At 31.2% G+C, this 16,787-nt stretch overlaps 3 protein-coding genes across 4 annotated transcripts; 1 reads left to right on the top strand and 2 right to left on the bottom strand.

Annotated features, from left to right (window-relative positions):
• Positions 1-55: 55 nt before the first annotated feature.
• On the bottom strand, positions 56-3,454 carry LOC145732709 (protein BCCIP homolog). Its single transcript, XM_081985175.1, has 5 exons — positions 3,247-3,454; positions 827-985; positions 565-772; positions 340-504; positions 56-287 (listed from the first exon to the last, which is right to left on the bottom strand). Exons 1-5 carry the CDS (start codon positions 3,346-3,348, stop codon positions 73-75), a joined length of 849 nt encoding a protein of 282 aa, XP_081841301.1. The 5' UTR covers positions 3,349-3,454; the 3' UTR covers positions 56-72.
• A 173-nt stretch (positions 3,455-3,627) lies between these two features.
• On the top strand, positions 3,628-7,235 carry LOC145732702 (glyoxalase domain-containing protein 4). Its single transcript, XM_081985163.1, has 5 exons — positions 3,628-3,786; positions 4,791-4,943; positions 5,000-5,256; positions 6,558-6,713; positions 6,769-7,235. Exons 1-5 carry the CDS (start codon positions 3,665-3,667, stop codon positions 7,053-7,055), a joined length of 975 nt encoding a protein of 324 aa, XP_081841289.1. The 5' UTR covers positions 3,628-3,664; the 3' UTR covers positions 7,056-7,235.
• Positions 7,236-7,311: 76 nt separating this feature from the next.
• Positions 7,312-16,740, bottom strand: LOC145732684 (uncharacterized). 2 transcript variants are annotated; one of them, XM_081985130.1, is made up of 17 exons: positions 16,580-16,740; positions 16,397-16,496; positions 16,303-16,338; positions 16,117-16,247; positions 15,776-16,056; positions 15,477-15,600; positions 13,471-13,616; positions 13,207-13,413; positions 12,994-13,150; positions 12,739-12,941; positions 11,356-11,537; positions 11,114-11,300; positions 10,850-11,055; positions 10,630-10,791; positions 8,404-8,600; positions 8,144-8,325; positions 7,312-8,088 (listed from the first exon to the last, which is right to left on the bottom strand). In XM_081985130.1, the coding sequence occupies exons 2-16, from the start codon at positions 16,488-16,490 to the stop codon at positions 8,164-8,166; spliced, it is 2,475 nt and encodes an 824-aa protein (XP_081841256.1). In that variant the 5' UTR covers positions 16,491-16,496; positions 16,580-16,740; the 3' UTR covers positions 7,312-8,088; positions 8,144-8,163. The 2 variants fall into 2 exon arrangements, with proteins under 2 accessions (XP_081841256.1, XP_081841255.1); XM_081985129.1 differs by having other exon boundaries at positions 7,312-8,325.
• Between the last annotated feature and the right edge of the window lie 47 nt (positions 16,741-16,787).

Below are 16,787 nucleotides of genomic sequence, written 5' to 3'. Positions count from 1 at the left end.
TGTTTCATTTATATACTAAAACCAGTTGGAAAAACCTAAATAAAACCACTTAACATAGAAATCAAATGTTTTCTATTGAACTAAAATAGTTATCTCATCAACAATAGCCTTAAATTTACTGGCTTTAAATACGATGACTCTTCTGAAAGGACTGAGTTCCTTGTCTTCCAAAAGCCATCGTCCTCCCAAACCAGAATCACTTTCATTTTCAACACTAAAATCAAATGTCAAATCTGCCACTTTTTTAAAAATGTCCTCCTCATCATTGGTAAATAGTTCCTCCCCATCTATTTACATTAAAAAATTATGATCACTCTAAAAAGTACATTAGACACTTACCCTTGTTCCCTTTGGGCTTTGACGTTTTGGCAATAAGAATAAAATAGTCAAATTCATATGACTTATCCTTCTTTTTTATCTTCTGCAATTCGTCGTATAGAGAACTTAGCATTACGGAAGATATTTTTGCAGGGATATTTAAAAACCTTTCATTAATTAGAAGTCCTACTCATTGAAAAAAAAACACATTTCAGGGTAAAATAATTAATTTCGTGAAATTCATACCCAATTTACGACCTGGCTGTAATATCTGTTTAAGTTCCTGTTGCGAGTCTTTAGCGTGTTCAGTAGCTAAATCATCCAACAATTCAAAAAACTCCTTGACACATGGAGTCTCTTTATGTGACGTCAAGTTTATAACACTAGTAATACCGAAAACGTCAGACTCGTCAGTTAATTCCATATCATCTTCGTCATCACTGTCATTGTAACTCTACAAAAATGTGCTTGTACTCTATGCTTTGATTACAGTAGTTTAGTTAAATACCTGCTTTAAAACAGAACCAACTCCACTCTGCCCTATTAACATGTCAGTCATTTGGCCAAGATTAATGTGTGCTTTTAAGAACAGTTGAGATAATAACTGTTTAATTCCATGAAAATCTTGACCTTCAGGGTTTCGACCCTCAAAAGTTGCTTGAATCTCCTTCAAAGTAAAACTAAATTTAAAAAAGAGTACACAATAAAAAAGGATTTTTTTCTTTGCAAAAATGTTCCATATATTCATTTAAATTGTTTGTCATATTTATGAAACTTGTGAATGTAAATGTTCAAACACTGTATAGTGTTAAATTGTCATGTCCTAGATGGGAAGTCCCATGTATCTAATTGGGAGGTCAATTATTAATAAAATACAAATTTGTTTAAGTATGAAAAACAGGTCATGAAAAGTATAATCCAGAAATTGTTTATAATTACTGGTTTAGGTTATTTTCAATATCTTTTCAGATTTTTTACATTTCTTATGACCCCATATTTTAAGTGACAACTACATTTTGACTGCACTTGTGTCCCTAAATAGGAGACAATAAAAAAGGCAAACTATTAATGAACATATTGGCAATAACTGGTAAATTAGTTAAAAATGTCTAGTATAGCTGTTTTTTAATTACCAATTTTCCTGTTCTAAAAAACCTAAACTATTTTCTCTGCAAAGTAATTAGATAAGCCATTAGACATAAAAAACTACATGGGCTTTTTTATTGAGACATGTAGGAGAGAATATTTTTTATCATTTTGTAAATACTTATTACACTGAATGGGGTTAGGTAGTATTAGAAGATTTGGCAAACATTATTACTGAAATTAGACTTGAAGTATTTCATATCATACAACACCCCTAATCAAGTATAGGGTAGAGTGGTGTATACTGGAACATGGTATATATCGGGACATCAACCTCCAGGGCCATCATGTTGAAAGGTAATGAACCTTTTAATCTTTATTGTACTGTATAGTAGGAAACTGAAATTTCATACATCAGGTAACCTTTTTACCCACCCAAGTAGTGGCCTAGGGTTACCACTCTAATTTTGGGCGCCAAAAGTTATTGATTACGTTTTGGTCTGGTGAAAAAAAAACCTGTGTGGGTGTGTATAAATAGAAGAGTAAAAGTTTGTAATTTTTGTCCCTCTTGATGATCATTACTGTGACGGGGCACGGTGGTATTTAGTGGGACATAACTTGGTGGTGTATAGTGGGACCATCCAAAGCTAACTTTATGAGGAAGACCTGGACCTACAATTTCATGTTTCCTAATATCAAAGATGAAAATGTAGTGACGGATGACAATATTATTTGTATACTCCCTGATGCGAAATTAGTTGGGGGAACAGAAGGGGCTTTAAATCATATGACATTTTACTTTGATTTTGCCAAATATAATGTCCAATATTTTTTTTTCTCTACTTAACTCGGAGAATTACTGATTTTAGTTCAATTTTTAGTATAAGTTAAAGCAATAAATTTATTTAAGCATCAATTTCTTTCAAGAAAAAAGAAAAATGTCCCTGTATACACCACCCTCTACTGATAGGATTTTAAAGGGTTTAATAGTGTAAATCTAGATGCCTTGCTGTTGTAAGTACTCACTTGACTCACATAAATAGCTCTATTTGCAGCAGGTACCTAATGGCATTATCTGACAGTTTATGCAACAAATTTCAATTAATTTCTCATTAAAATAATGAACAACTTTTAGTTCAAAGTTTACCTCAAATGCTGCATTAAAAACTTAAGACATTGATGTTCTACAGTTCTTCAAAATGTAAAATTAAATACCTAATGCACTTTGTACAAGAGGACACTAGTTTATGCAAAATCACACTAGTAATGAAATTTTGTGCATTGGTACAGTGTAAATACCACACTAAAATAGTTTGCTAGTTAATGATTGAATTAGTGGTGGATGATAAATGTGAATATTTTTCATATTGCCTAACAAAATTGTTAATTGTTGAACTGTTGGAAATCTGTTTAGAAATAAGTATGAAAATGTACTGCTTACAAAGCAGTAAAAAATTGTTCTCCATGTATTATAGTTATCTAATGCTTATAGTATAAACCAAACAAGTTTTCTATGTATTTATTAGGTAGTAGTTTTAATTCAGGAACAAGTGGTTAAGTGGAATAATGGCCATTGGTTAAACTTTGCCACTTGTTAATAATGAACAATAAAGACGATTATTATTATTAATAACTAGAAAGACTAACAATATCTTATTCATGTAATTTTTCTCTCTAGGAGAAACCTGAAGAGCAAATTGTACATGAAAGTTAAGTAGATACAAGTGTACATGTAAACAAATATTAAGACATACTAGAAAAGAATTTAACTTCTTTTAATCATGTATACTACTTATATGGGGTAACAAACTCTTTAGAACATCAATTAATTAAAATTCTTACTTGTTGCCCATGATAAGTGCCGGATTCACTCTCCTCACTCATGGAATCGTCACCAGATTCAGGTGTTTCAGGTTGTCTGGGCTTCTTCTTTGGTCCGGCCATTATTTTTTAAAGACGTGGAAAGTTTAGAGCTTGAAATATTAATTAAAATTATCCTTAATTAACAAAATGTTGGAAACCGCACCGACAAACAAACAAACAATTGGGTTATGTTGTTGATCACACTGTCAAAACTGAAATTTTAATCACATCACGTGTTCTAGTGCTGTGTCTACCTACCCATATCACGTGACTATGACTACATTTTTTTAGTTATGTCCATCAATACTCAAGAACATAACCTCAACCCTGAACAATATTGACATTTCTTGTTTGATATGATCAAAAGATAAACAAATCACCTTCACTTTTTTTTTAAATGTTCCTGATCAACTCAAATCCGGTTTATTTACTGAGAAACCTGTGCCGGTTGAACAGTTCGCGTGTTGATACGCAATTAAAATCCATTTTACGTGTTTCAGAATTTAATTTACGCAGATCGTAAGTAGAATTGTATTGTTAACTTTATTATTTTTAGTATAAAAGTGATATAAAGTGACCTTTTAATTTTTTTCTTTTAATAGTGGAATTTGGAATTGATTGTAATGGGTGGGCTCCCCACTAACTTCAGCTGAATTAATAAATATGTTAATTGATTCCAAGGATTTCTGACTAATTTTTTGTGGCAACCATTTGCAAGTTTTTTTCACTTACTTTTTCAGTGTAGTCCAGTTTACTTGACTAGCACCTTTTCAATCTTCATAATTTATTTTATAACATCTGCCTTAAATATTACTTCCCCAGTATTTGATGTAATTCTCCATTGTAACACACAACCTTTCAGTTTTTATGGATCCAATATTATATCATTCAACAATAAAAAATCAAAGAACAAAACCACAGTGGAAATCCTAACTGCAACATTTATGTTCTAAAATACACAATATTTTTGTGAAAACTTACTTAACTAAAATTACTGTAAGTATACTTACTCATATTTTTATGGGTAAGCAACATTGCAGCAGAAAGTTTCACATACACAGCAGTTACATTCCATTGATTTTGTCCTAATTAGCTGATACTAATTTTGCTTTTACAAACTGAAATAAACTTGTTTTGGGTTTTCCAAAATTAAAGTGCATTTTTATGTAAAAAGCTAAAAAGGGGGAAGTAAAATTCACAGTTTATGAACTACATTTCAATTTGTATTTGAACTAGAATCAAAATACCTAAACCTCTTAAAAAACCTAAAAATGCTTTATGTTGCAGTTCTACAATGGTGTCTTTACATGCACTACATTTTGCTTCTAGTTCATCCCTATAAACTGAAATAAACTTGTTTTGGGTTTTGCAAAATTGAAGTGCAGTTTTATGTGAAAATACCCATTTTGAAGTGATCAGGTTGAAAAATTCTTGTGGGAAGTAAAATTCACAGTTTATGAACTGCAATCAAAATATCTAAACCTCTTAAAAAAACCTAAAGCAGATAATGCTTTATGTTGCAGTTCTACAATGGTGTCTATACATGGCCGAGTGTTGCATTATGTCTTCAAAATTCCTGAACGTAGTAAAACTATGGACTTTTACCGGAAAGTTTTAGGAATGAAAGTATTCAGGCATGAAGAATTTAACGAAGGTTGCGAGGCGCAATGCAATGGGTAATTTTAATAACTCATAAATAAATCACCCTTGATTTATTTTGTGTATCAATTAGAGATTATGCTGGGCGTTGGAGCAAAACCATGATAGGTTATGGGAATGAAGATGAAAACTTTGTGATTGAGCTCACGTATAATTACGGCGTGCACTCTTATGAAAAAGGGAATGACTTTGTAGGGATTACTATTCAGAATGGCGAGATTTTGAAACGCGCTCGTGAGCTCAATTGGCCTATTTTGGATGGTAATACTTTGGAAGCTCCTGGTGGCTACAAATATTTTATTGTGGATGCTCCTGAACCAAAAGATAGAGGTGAGTTTTAGGTTTAGTGCGGTGAATAACAAAGATATTTCATAAACTCTTTCAAACATGTTTTTATTATTTTTTTATATTTGTTAATAATAGCAAAAACTGCAGTTTAGGCAACATTTTCTTCTGGTATGTGTAAAGTAAAGTGTCATAATACAATTTATGGTTGGACGAGATTGAGTTCACAAATAATGTTGCTTTACCTTAAATTTTAAATGCCTTAGATTAAGTATTATGTGGATTGATAGGTAATTACAGCCCAGTACGCTATAAATCATTTTCCGAGTTTCGATAATATGTAATTGAAATACCACTTCATTTATCACCTTAAGTAGAAACAATTTAATACTTAAAGAAAATGGAAACAATTTTAATCATAGGATTTGCTGACTTCATTGTTTTGTTAGCACATTATATTAATTTTAAAGCCAGTATTCACTGCTAAAATTATTTGGAATACTTTAGGGAGCAGGTCAAATATTTCGAAGTAAAAAGGTGATTTTTTTAATTTTGTCTTTTCAAGCATGTCTGGTAACCAAAGTACTGAACTTTGGGACTTTAAAAATGACTTGCAGATCATTATCTTTAAATTGAAGTTGATGGTAAGATATTTTGAGGTGCACTTATGTTTTCAACACATTAAATCACTGATAGTATATTTCACAATTTTATTCAGTTTTTGAGATTGGTAAAAATCCAATTTTAGTCTCAAATAATGATACAAACTTTGGAAATAAATTTAACCAAATTAGGAAATTATTATGTGAATATTTTGAGAAATTGTGGTCATTTTCCAAATTACAATGAATGCATTTACCATGAAAATAAAAAGTCAATATCAAAACGCGACAAATCCAATTTATTTAATTAAATTTTTACTATATTACAGTACTTTAAGAGGAATCAAGTAGTTTTTTGTTCAAATTAAATTATGATCTAGACATGTAAAAACATTTACGACTACTAAACAATTAGAATACCTTTAAAGAGTTTTTGTGAATTTTCCAACATTTGACCTAAGTGGATTTGTCCTGATTTGAAAACAGAGGATTCAATTTGTTTAAGGAAAGTTTTTTTGGGAGTGTTAATACTGATGTAATGTTGTGTATGTTAATAGGATTAATATTAGGAATTTAAACCAGTCTTTTCGGAAAAGTTTATAGCTCACTGGAACACTCAACAATGACAATCCAGAGACGTAAAAAATTTAAATGCATTTACAGTGTCTGGATGTATTAAGAAATATGTATAATCGAACGGAAGCTATATCGGTAATAATACAGCATTTATTGTTTCTGTTGCAGATCCCGTTTTAAAAGTAACATTGGGATCTTCAAATCTTTCAAAATCAATCAACTATTGGAATGGTATTCTCGGTCTTACTATTTACGAAAGGACTGAAAAATCAGCTTCGTTTGCTTTCAACGAAAAAGCAACCAGAATCGAACTTGAAGCAGCTGGTAAGCTTATAAAATTTATCAAAACACAAATTGCTACAATTGATTGAATTCAAAGGTGGACCAATTGATAGACGTCAAGCCTACGGCCGTATCGCGTTCTCTTGCCCTTATGCAGAACAAGAACCTTTGTCCGACCACATTACTAAACATAATCAAACAATTTTAACGCCTTTGTTGAAACTTCCCACCCCGGGAAAACAAACGGTAAGAGTGCTAATCCTGGCCGATCCTGACGGACACGAAATCTGCTTTGTCGAAGACGAAGGGTACCGAAAGTTGTCGGAACCCGACTTCCCAAGCGAAAAAGTCTTGGACCTCCAAATTCAGAAAGACAAATCGTAAATTTTGTTATGTTTTATAATATTTTTATAGTAATTCTCACAATCACCGCTTGAAATTTTATGGTTACGGTCTTTTATCTGGGTTTGTTATAGTTTTTTATATCAGTTATTGCTTTTAAATGTTGAGATTTGATATACTCTGTAAAATTTTCTATGAATATACAAATATTTTTCGTTTCAATGTTTCTCTTTATTTCCACTACACTTAAGGGTTCTTTGGTACGGATAGAAGGTTTCAAGGTAGTAGAACACACACATGAGTATACAGAATTTATTTGTAAAACCATAAAAAAAATAATTATCAATCTATAATAGTATTATTCTAATCCTTAATAATTTACAGCTAAAAAAGTACTAATTATTAATACTCAAAAAATGAGATTCAATAAATAAAAAAGGGAGCTCTGTTAATAAAAAAAATAAACTGGTTCTAAAAGCTCTTCAATTCAAAATAATCTCAGTGATGTAAATGAATGAACACATCAAAGTGTTTTAGATTAATGCCTTATCAATGAGTGGTTGTCAGGATGATTCGGCAAATATTAGCTTGTGACGTACTATTTTAATAACTACTCGTACGTTAAATAGAAATAAACCAAGTAAATAAAACCCTTTTATCTTGTGTGTGTTTAGTGTAACTAATCTAAAGATAGATCATACAAATTTAGTCAGTTTTACTAATTTTGGAGTCTCAAAACATGCTCATTTTTTGCGTTATTTTGTGTTAAACCAAGTTTGAAGGCTGTTGGGTTTGTTTTAATCTCGGACAAAACGATTTTTTCAAGTCAAAGCAATACAAATTAGAAACAGCTTGTGTCGTAAAATAATTACTTACAGACGAGTTATTTTTTACTGATCCCTCTGTAAACATTTTATATTGCTGAAAATGAGTAGAACAAATAGAACTAGACTGACAAAGTTAAGATTTTTGGTACGGTTGTGATATCACTGAATTCAATTAACTCGCAACTTAAAAAGGTCCGAAAATAATGGAATTTGTGATTGAATCTAGATGCTTAAAATAAATCTGAAAGCTAGTAAAATCACAAGGTAATAACAAAACAGAAAGCAAAGCTTAATATTACTTACAAAGAGTTACTAAACAGCTTTCAGCACGATAGTTCTTTATCTAAGGAAATGGATGAGTTTTTTGGCGGTTCGTTAAATCCCTCAAAGCTAGCGTCACTACTAGTATATAGAGTGTCGTATTTATAATTGTAATTAGTGTTTCTTACTTCTGGTATTTCCAGCTTTTCGTCATTATTTTTTTCCTAAAATATTCAAGCAACAGATCCATTATAATTTCAAATTGCAGTAAAACAAACAAATAAAAAAAAGTGACAACTTACTTGTTTCGCATCGTATGCAGGTCCAGTTTTAAAATGTACCATTCGATGTTTTTTCATAGCGGACATGGTAATAAAACCTTTTCGGCATTCCGGACAACGATGAGGCCTTTCTCCAGTATGAATCATTTCGTGTCCCTTTAAAGTACACGAATTCGTAAAAGCTTTCGAACAAAATTTACATGTCCACTTTTTAATTCCTAGAAACACTTTTAAATTAAACAACATCCAATAAAGTGGTGTTCATGGGATTAGGACAAAATATAAAAGAAAGTTTTAGTCAACTTTTGCAAAAGTTCATAATCCAAATAGATTACAGTCAGTTATTTTTAGAGTCCGGATTAAAAAGCACTAAAATCGTGAAAAAAAGCGCTTAATAAGCAAAATTATTTTCCTCAAAAAAGCTTTAAAAAAGCACAAAACTCTTTCAGAGATGCAAATATTTTTACTTTTTTTGAGTACTAGAATTTTTTTAAAAATAGAGACATTTGGAAGGTTTTTGGACAGTTTAAAGAGCATATTGAATGTTCTGGAATGCTTTACAGGCATTTGGAAATTCTTAGACGGTTCTAGAATTTTTTTGAAGCTTTTAGACTGTTGTGATATCTTTTGGGAGCATCTGGACTAGTTGAAGAGCATTTGGAATCTTTTAGACTGTTCTAAAAGCTTTTGGAAGCTTCTAGATTGCTTTGAATTTTTTTAAAAGCTTCTAGACTAGTTAACGGTCATTTGGAAGCCTTTAAAGCGTTCTAAAAGCTTTTGGAAACTTCTAGACTGTTTTGGAAGACTTTTGAAAATTAGTTCAATACTTTAACACCCTGTAGCTTGGTTATTTTTGAGAGTTCAGGGTGGTTCAACCACTCAAACAAATCGTTTTGAACTGATCTTTTCAGTGGTGTAGAGCAAAAAATTGTATCTAGAAAAATGTGTACAGGGGGAGAAAAAATAATGATCCACTAACAATTTTGTGCACACCCTGTAACAGGCAACTGTATTGAAGTTCAAACGTTACGTAATTTGGTTTAGTGGTCCATTAGGAACAATTTTGCACTCTTGTAGTTTTTATGTAAATCTAACCGTTTTCGAAATATTTCCTAAAAACCACTTTAATTCAGGCGGCGGTCAGTATAGTAGGCCAGGAAAAACCTTCATTTTGACAAAATTTTGGTGCATTTTTCCAATAAATCGCAAATAACTTGATTATTTGAAACGTACCGTATAGACACATTAAATGATCGTAAGTGGCTAATGATTAGAGCTATCACGTGACGCTGAGCGAGCACCGCTAACTTGCCCCGTTTGGCCGCTAGAGGGCGTCAGACTTGATTACTTTTCTTCGGACATTTTTCTGAAAAATGTTTACCATGTATGCTCCTCAAAGCCCCCTATATAACAATATCTTTCATTAAATATAACATTTTACCATACAACGCACCGGTTGACCTTTAACTAGATTTTTGACAATTTTAAAGGGGGTTACCCTATAAATTTCTTTTTGAAAATTTAAATTTGAAATTTTTGCCATAATCCTCCATGCCATAATTAGTTAAAATTGCCTTTTTAGACTTCTTTAGGATCATTTAGAATGTTTTTACAGTTTAAAGAGCACTGAAGGTTCTAGACCAGTCTAGAAACTTTAGGAAGCTGTTAAACTGCTCCTAGAATCATACGAAAGCTTTTAGACTGTATTAGAAATCTTTTGAGAGCTATAGATAAGATTTGGAAGCTTTTCGACTGTTCTAAAAGCTTTTGGAAGCTTCTAGACTATTTTGTAAGCTTTTGCAAGGCATTTTGAAGCTTCTATGTATAGGGTTTTGGAATGTTTGTCTTTAGACAACTGGGAGCATTTGGAAATTATTTGGTCAGTTTAAATTTGTAAATTGACACTTACCCATTTTGAAACAGATAATTGGTATGTTTTTGTCCCTCAGAAGCCTTCAATATCTCAATATAGCTATTGCAATTGTAAATTAGCCTATTCAACTTAAAACTATACGAAAAATAGCAGCAAATAAGCACAAAAAACTAAATTAAGCACAAAAAGAAGAAAAAAACATGAAAAAGATCTGTCAAATGACGTGTTTTTGCGTAAATCGTTCACATTAGATGTCAAAGTTTGGTTGCTTTTATTATTTACAAAAAGCAAAATTCCTAGAAATCCGGACTAGTCATTTTTATACTTTGTTCTAACACCTTGACAATCACTTTAAACAATCAAAACATACTAACCTAAATGTATATTTAAATGAGTTTTTCTGTGAATCCAAGTTTTGAAACCTTTACTACAAATATGGCACTTGTAAGGTCGTTCATTTGTATGCACCCTAACGTGATTGTCTAGACGTTGTTTGTCTTTAAATACCTTCGGACAGTAACTGCATACAAACTCCCCTAAAAATATATTAAATCATACGTAAAAAAATTATTTGGTTCCAGTTTTAAAAAATACCTTTATCATTTCGTAATTTAGCCGACTTGCCCCACGTTGCAAACATGTTCTTATTCCAACCTGGAGCGTCATGATTTTTTAAATGGATTTTAAAATTCTCTTCCCTTACAAATTGAGATTGACATTTATCACACTCGTACAATTGATGACCGTATTCTTCGACGTGCGTTTTAAATTCTTCCTCTGAGGCAAAAGAGTCGTAACATCTACAACTCGGTATTATTAAAACCAAACCCTACCATCCGTATAACGCGTACGTCATACCTTTTACACACATGAGTATGTCCTTTATGTTTAGCCCTGTGCAATGCTATAGCGTACTTATGAAATATTCGCAGCTCTTTGCCGCAGGATTCGCAAAAGAAATTCTTTTTAACTGGTTTGTTTTCAACTTGAATACCTTGATGAAACTTTTGTATGTGAATGGTGAGATTTCGCTTAGTAGTGTAGCCTAAAATGCAAATTTTAAACCTTGTTGCGAGAGTTTAATTTAAAAAAAAACATACTTTGACCACAGGTATCGCACAGAAATCTTAAGTCGTTATGAGCTACTAATATGTGCCGACGAATGTTGTTTGAGTTTGCAAACTCTCTAGGACATTCGGGACATTTGAATTTTTGATTTTCTGACTGTGGATTTAAGTGCTTTTTTCGTCGATGCTCGTACACTGCTTTGCGATTTTTAAACCTGTTCAAAACACATCATTATTGATAAATGCAGCTGGCTTTGTAGGGTTTTTTTCAATTTTTTTATAATAAATTTGATTTTATTAGGGTCTATTATCAGAGCTGTGCGTCGCAATTACTCAAAACAACTAATGGAATTACAATTACCAATTACTCTTAGCTATTAGGTGTTCGTCGGAAATTAAATTCCCTACAATTTTTATCTCTTAGCATTTCCCCCAATTTTGCTATGTGGAAGAGTTACAAGGGGTTACAAGTTCCGTAAGTAGACATTTAGTCACTTTGCGCTCACTAAACATTCTTACGTAAATATCTCCCTTTGGAGGCCCTTAAGGACAAAATGTCTCTATACAGGGTATTTCGAAAACTATAAGAGATACGAGAAAGTTTAAATTGGGGCATAGTGGCGCAAATTAAAGTTCAACCAAATGATGTTTTAAAAATTTTGATTTTTTGAGTACTTCTTAAGATATCCAAAAAAACTAAAATTTTAATTTTTGTTTTTATTTATTTCTAACCTTATTTGAAGAAATATCTCAAAACTAAAAGCATCTATTCATTGTCACTTTTTCCCAGCTATTCGATGATAAAATTAGTTTTTATTGAATTATTTTGTCATTTGTGAAGCAAATCATAAGTTATTATACATCAGTGAAATCAGAATAAAACGTACTATTTGGTGGGCTAAAAATCCAATATGGTTATAATAAAAACAAAAAATCTAAATTTTCAGTTTTTTTCGGATATCTTTAAATTGCGCAACTTCGCCCCAATTTAAACTTTCTCGTATCTCTTATAGTTTCCGAGATCCCAATGGTGTGGGTCAAATATGAATTACCCTGTATAAGGTTTTGGTAGAGAATTAAACTAGCTACCATTTTTTCCTTTAGACCTTTTCTCAATTAAGTCAAAGGAAAAAATACAGATGATTGAAATTGTTTTTCAGGCATCAACAAGTCTTGTTCGCTATAATTCAAATCACAAAATATAATATAAATAATTTAAAGCAGGAGAAATAAAAACATAAATATATATATTCCTTTCAGTTAAAACAAATTAGTTTTAAAGTAGTTCAACTACTGAAAAAACTGTCATTACCAATTAGAAACATTATTGAAATTGAAAACCAAATTACATTTTTCAGTTAAAGTCATCCAACTATTGACAGATCTGTCCATTATATTTGTTACAGAAGTACTTACTGTTCTCCACAAACTGTACATTTAGTATTATGTTCGTCCGATTTATAATGATAGTTCAACTCCTCTGAACTCTTGAAACTAATCAAACACAACCTGCAACACTTCAATTTTCCATGTTTCACCATCATGTGATATAATAGACTAAAAGAATTATTGAATTGTAGAGAGCATAAAATGCATTTGGATTCTTTGCTGTGCACATACTACAAAAATTACACATTAAAAAAGCACAAAAATCACATAAAACATACTTACTTTTAAATGAGATTCTATTTGATCATATTTGCTAAAACTGACATCATCGCAACTATTACAAGTGTACTTTCTTTGACGTCTTTTACGATGTTCTTTTTCCACTGAACTGTTTAATTCATCGTAATAGTTGTGACACTCATCATCAGTTGAGGCATTTCTAAAATAAACCTTAATTATCCCCTTAAAGAATTTTAAAAAGTGAAAAGTCCTTACTTTTCAGATGCATCTAGTTCAAAGTCAGGATCAATATTATCACTAACATCAAACTCTGATTTCAACTCATGTCCAACCTCATCTTTGAAACAGGACAAGCAATGTGCAATCAATTCGTTCCTGTTTTCTTCATAAGTTAAACATTTTAGACATTGAGAATGTTCCCAGTCAAGGAAATGAACATTTCGCATATGCTGCCCAATATTTCTGAAAATATAACAAGGTTTGGTACAGAATTCAAGCTGTTTTTAACAAACTGTGTACCGAAAACTTTTAAGGCATAATTGGCAACTGTCAGTTCCAAAATATTCATTCTCAATCTGAGATTCTATATTGTGATGTGATTCAGGCAGTGTAATTTCTTTCTCGGTATTTTTTTTAGGTCTTCCTCTTCTTTTAGGTAATTCTGACTAAAAAATACAATTTGTCAGAAAAATTTACAGTGGAATTGAATAACAAACATTTCAAGTCTTTACTAATAGTTTTGAAGTCTCAAAAAGTGTTTGATGAGAGTTGAAGATGTTGCTAGAAATTAACATATTCAAACAACAATTTTTGATCTCTGAAATTGCTGTTAAAAAAAGAAAGTTTCAAAATTTGAGGAAAATTGAATTGCCCTAATTCCAGCAAGACCAATTACTACACTACTTCTTGCAAAAGTAATTATACTCTATATTTTTTAATACTGCTTGTATAGGTAATCCAACCTAATCTGTTGTCAAAATAGTCAATTTACATATAAATGTCCAAATAAACTGCTCGCCACATCAACCGGGACAGTGATTAACGTCATATGTCCGAAGAAATATCGTTTTTTCAAAAACGTAAAATGGATAAAACACTGTTAATCTTGAATTAAGCCATATTCACAGGTTTGTATCTGTTGAAATTAGCAATCGTTTCCCGTTAAGTTTACTTCTAAACTTAACCTTGTGTCTGTCTGTTTGTCAGTCAGATGTTAGTTGTTAGGAGATTATTTTGTTATTATTCTGTTTATCCTGTCTTCTTTGATTGTTCTTGAATATAAAAGTTGTAAAAGTTAAAGTGTAGTATCAGTCCTTTAAGCCCAATTTCTACAGTATCTATCATTCAAATGCCGTTGTATGTTCAACATTATTTGTTACCTAATCTGATTACTTTTCAGGATAAGCCCCATATTTAGACCTTACAGGGTGTCCAGCAACAGTGGGAAACTTGAAATTGTTTGCACAAATTGTTCTTCCACTTTAACTGTCTCTAAACACCCTGTATGGTTGTATCGGTTAAAAGAGTTGACCTAAAATTATGCAACACATAATATGGTACCTACACATGTCGCATCGCTACTTCTTGAGTCACAGGATGCTAGTTGGGAAATGGCCAAAAATGTCCCGAGATATTGACATAAACAACACTTTCTTAAGTTAAAACAAACCCAAAACAAATTATTGATCAATTGGGGACTACTTGAAAATTTCACTTGTTTGCACGCGCTTATTTTCCACCCTGTATAGTACAGTGGCGATGCATTTAAGTCAGAGTTTTTCCGTCAACCAAAATCCCATAAATTAAGCTCAATGACAGTCCAAACTGTATCAAAATCTGTCGTTTCATTTAAAAATGACCCAAAAAAATCACTGTCTAGTTGAGGTGGCGCGCAGTTTATTAGACTAATTTTTCTGTAGTTCATTAGTTATATTGCCTTCACTAGGATCACCTCTCTTTTAAGAGAGATTTGTCCTCCTTTGTTTTGTTGATTCTTTTTTATAGTTTAGTTTGTAGTCACTGTATTTAGCTAGGTCATGGGCAAGTCCCCTAAATAAATAAGTAATCAAATTTTCAATTTTCAAAGGACTGAGAGTCTTAGAGAAAAATTGATTAAAAAATATTTCAGAATTATAATAGTATGCAGAACAAGTTAATTTTAAATTTAATATTATTCAAAACTTATTAATAACAAAGTCAAAGTAAAATTTAAGCAGTTACTATTGTACACATTTTCTTATAAAATGTATACCCCTATTATATCTCAGAATGGGTTTAGCAGATTCTTGATTTGCCTTTAATAAAAAGATTTTCAAAAAACAAATTTTTTCTAAGAATAACTGTTAAAATAACTCCTTCAAACATCTATAAATTCAAGAATTTTTAGTGAAACTTAACACTAGCCTGAAAACTTAAAACTGCCTCTATTCTGCTTGTTCAAATGATATTTAATTCTGACACAATTTAGGACAATTCTTGGGCCCTTAAACTGAAATTTATACATAAACTTTATCATACATACTTACTTTTCTTTCTGACCTTTGTAGTTTATTTAACTTGAACTCCCTTTTACTTTGTTTCTCATTTTGCATTCTTAATTTTTCTAAAATTGGGGTATCATCATCTGATGATACATTCTCCTTTTCATCACTACAAAAAACCTCAAAATATACAATACAACTACAAAAAATCAGTCAAATTATCTATAAAGAGCATGTAAAAAAGTGTGTTGAAACTTTTGTTTCTCCCAACAAAACACATTCTGCAATTAGCTTGAAACATACTGTTTTGTACTGAGAATTAAAATTGCTAAAAGGATAATAACCTGACATTATCCTCACATCTATCTGATTTGAAAAAACCAGGAATAAGGGACAAGTTGTCTGAACTATTTTCCTTTAAAATGTGCTTCAATATATCAGAAACTTCATGTCTGTAGTTGCTTAATGTAAAATCATTCCTTTCAGTGGTCAAATGTTTAATTTTTTTGACAGCTTCTTCAAGCACCACATAGGAATTTTTCATTATTTTAACAAAATTATGAATGCTCCTCAGATTGGCTACACAACTTGAACAGATGAGAGCTGGAATATATTCAGTACCAATCTACAAGTAAGTGTGGGTATAAAATACAACTAAATATTTGATGACAATTATAAACTGTACCTTCATGTTTAAGAAATCTTGATACAAGTCAAGGCAAGAAATGTTATCAAAATAAATGTCATGCATTTCTTGAAGTTCTGTAATACTTAAACACACTCTACAAATGTGAGTAATTTCTATTAGTCCATCTTCTAAAAATTAAAAAGTAGGATGTAAAACTGTTGATTAGGGATAAATGTAACTTACTATCAGTAGAATCAAGTGGTTCAGCTTTAAGTTCATCTGTGAACATGGCATAATTAATAACACACAAACTATAACAGTTCAATTTTAACTTTACCTTCCCTTGTATCAAACTGTATATTAAATTGACTTGACTCAGTGCTCATATTATTTAATTCTGAGTTGTACGTAGTTGTCTCTTGTTGCTCCATTATGACCTATTACAAATTTAATAATAAACAGTCCTTAACATTATTATAACAAAATATAACAACATAATACAAAGTAGTGCAATACAAACCTTCAATTCACACTTATTAAGCAGTCTAACATTTTAATTCTTAAATAGTGCTCTCCTAAACAAAAATTTTGCAATGCTTAAGCAAAAAAAATACAATCATAAAACAATTTTCCTAAAAAGTTCTAATAAACAAAACAGTCAACTGTCAAAAGTGTTTGTTTTGATTTTTTTGACGTCTTAGCGTTGAGAGGGTGTCAAAATAGTTCAC

The sequence above is a fragment of the Ips typographus genome, linkage group LG8 (genome assembly GCF_016097725.1).
Source record: "Ips typographus isolate SLU linkage group LG8, UJ_Ityp_2.0, whole genome shotgun sequence".
Taxonomy (NCBI): domain Eukaryota; kingdom Metazoa; phylum Arthropoda; class Insecta; order Coleoptera; family Curculionidae; genus Ips; species Ips typographus.
The sequence above is the reverse complement of the archived record's forward strand: the minus strand, read 5'-3'. Positions and strand labels throughout refer to the sequence as shown.

Coding starts and splice junctions, on each gene's coding strand:
- LOC145732709 (XM_081985175.1), bottom strand. CDS start 3,348: ATGGCCGGACCAAAGAAGAAGCCCAGACAACCTGAAACACCTGAATCT. Junction 773..826: donor TTGGTTCTGTTTTAAAGCAG/GTATTTAACTAA, acceptor ACATTTTTGTAG/AGTTACAATGACAGTGATGA. Junction 505..564: donor ACAGCCAGGTCGTAAATTGG/GTATGAATTTCA, acceptor TTCAATGAGTAG/GACTTCTAATTAATGAAAGG.
- LOC145732702 (XM_081985163.1), top strand. CDS start 3,665: ATGTTCCTGATCAACTCAAATCCGGTTTATTTACTGAGAAACCTGTGC. Junction 3,787..4,790: donor GAATTTAATTTACGCAGATC/GTAAGTAGAATT, acceptor TTTATGTTGCAG/TTCTACAATGGTGTCTATAC. Junction 5,257..6,557: donor TCCTGAACCAAAAGATAGAG/GTGAGTTTTAGG, acceptor TTTCTGTTGCAG/ATCCCGTTTTAAAAGTAACA.
- LOC145732684 (XM_081985129.1), bottom strand. CDS start 16,490: ATGGAGCAACAAGAGACAACTACGTACAACTCAGAATTAAATAATATG. Junction 13,617..15,476: donor TACAAAGGTCAGAAAGAAAA/GTAAGTATGTAT, acceptor TGTATTTTTTAG/TCAGAATTACCTAAAAGAAG. Junction 8,601..10,629: donor TCATTTAAATATACATTTAG/GTTAGTATGTTT, acceptor AAGTGTTTCTAG/GAATTAAAAAGTGGACATGT.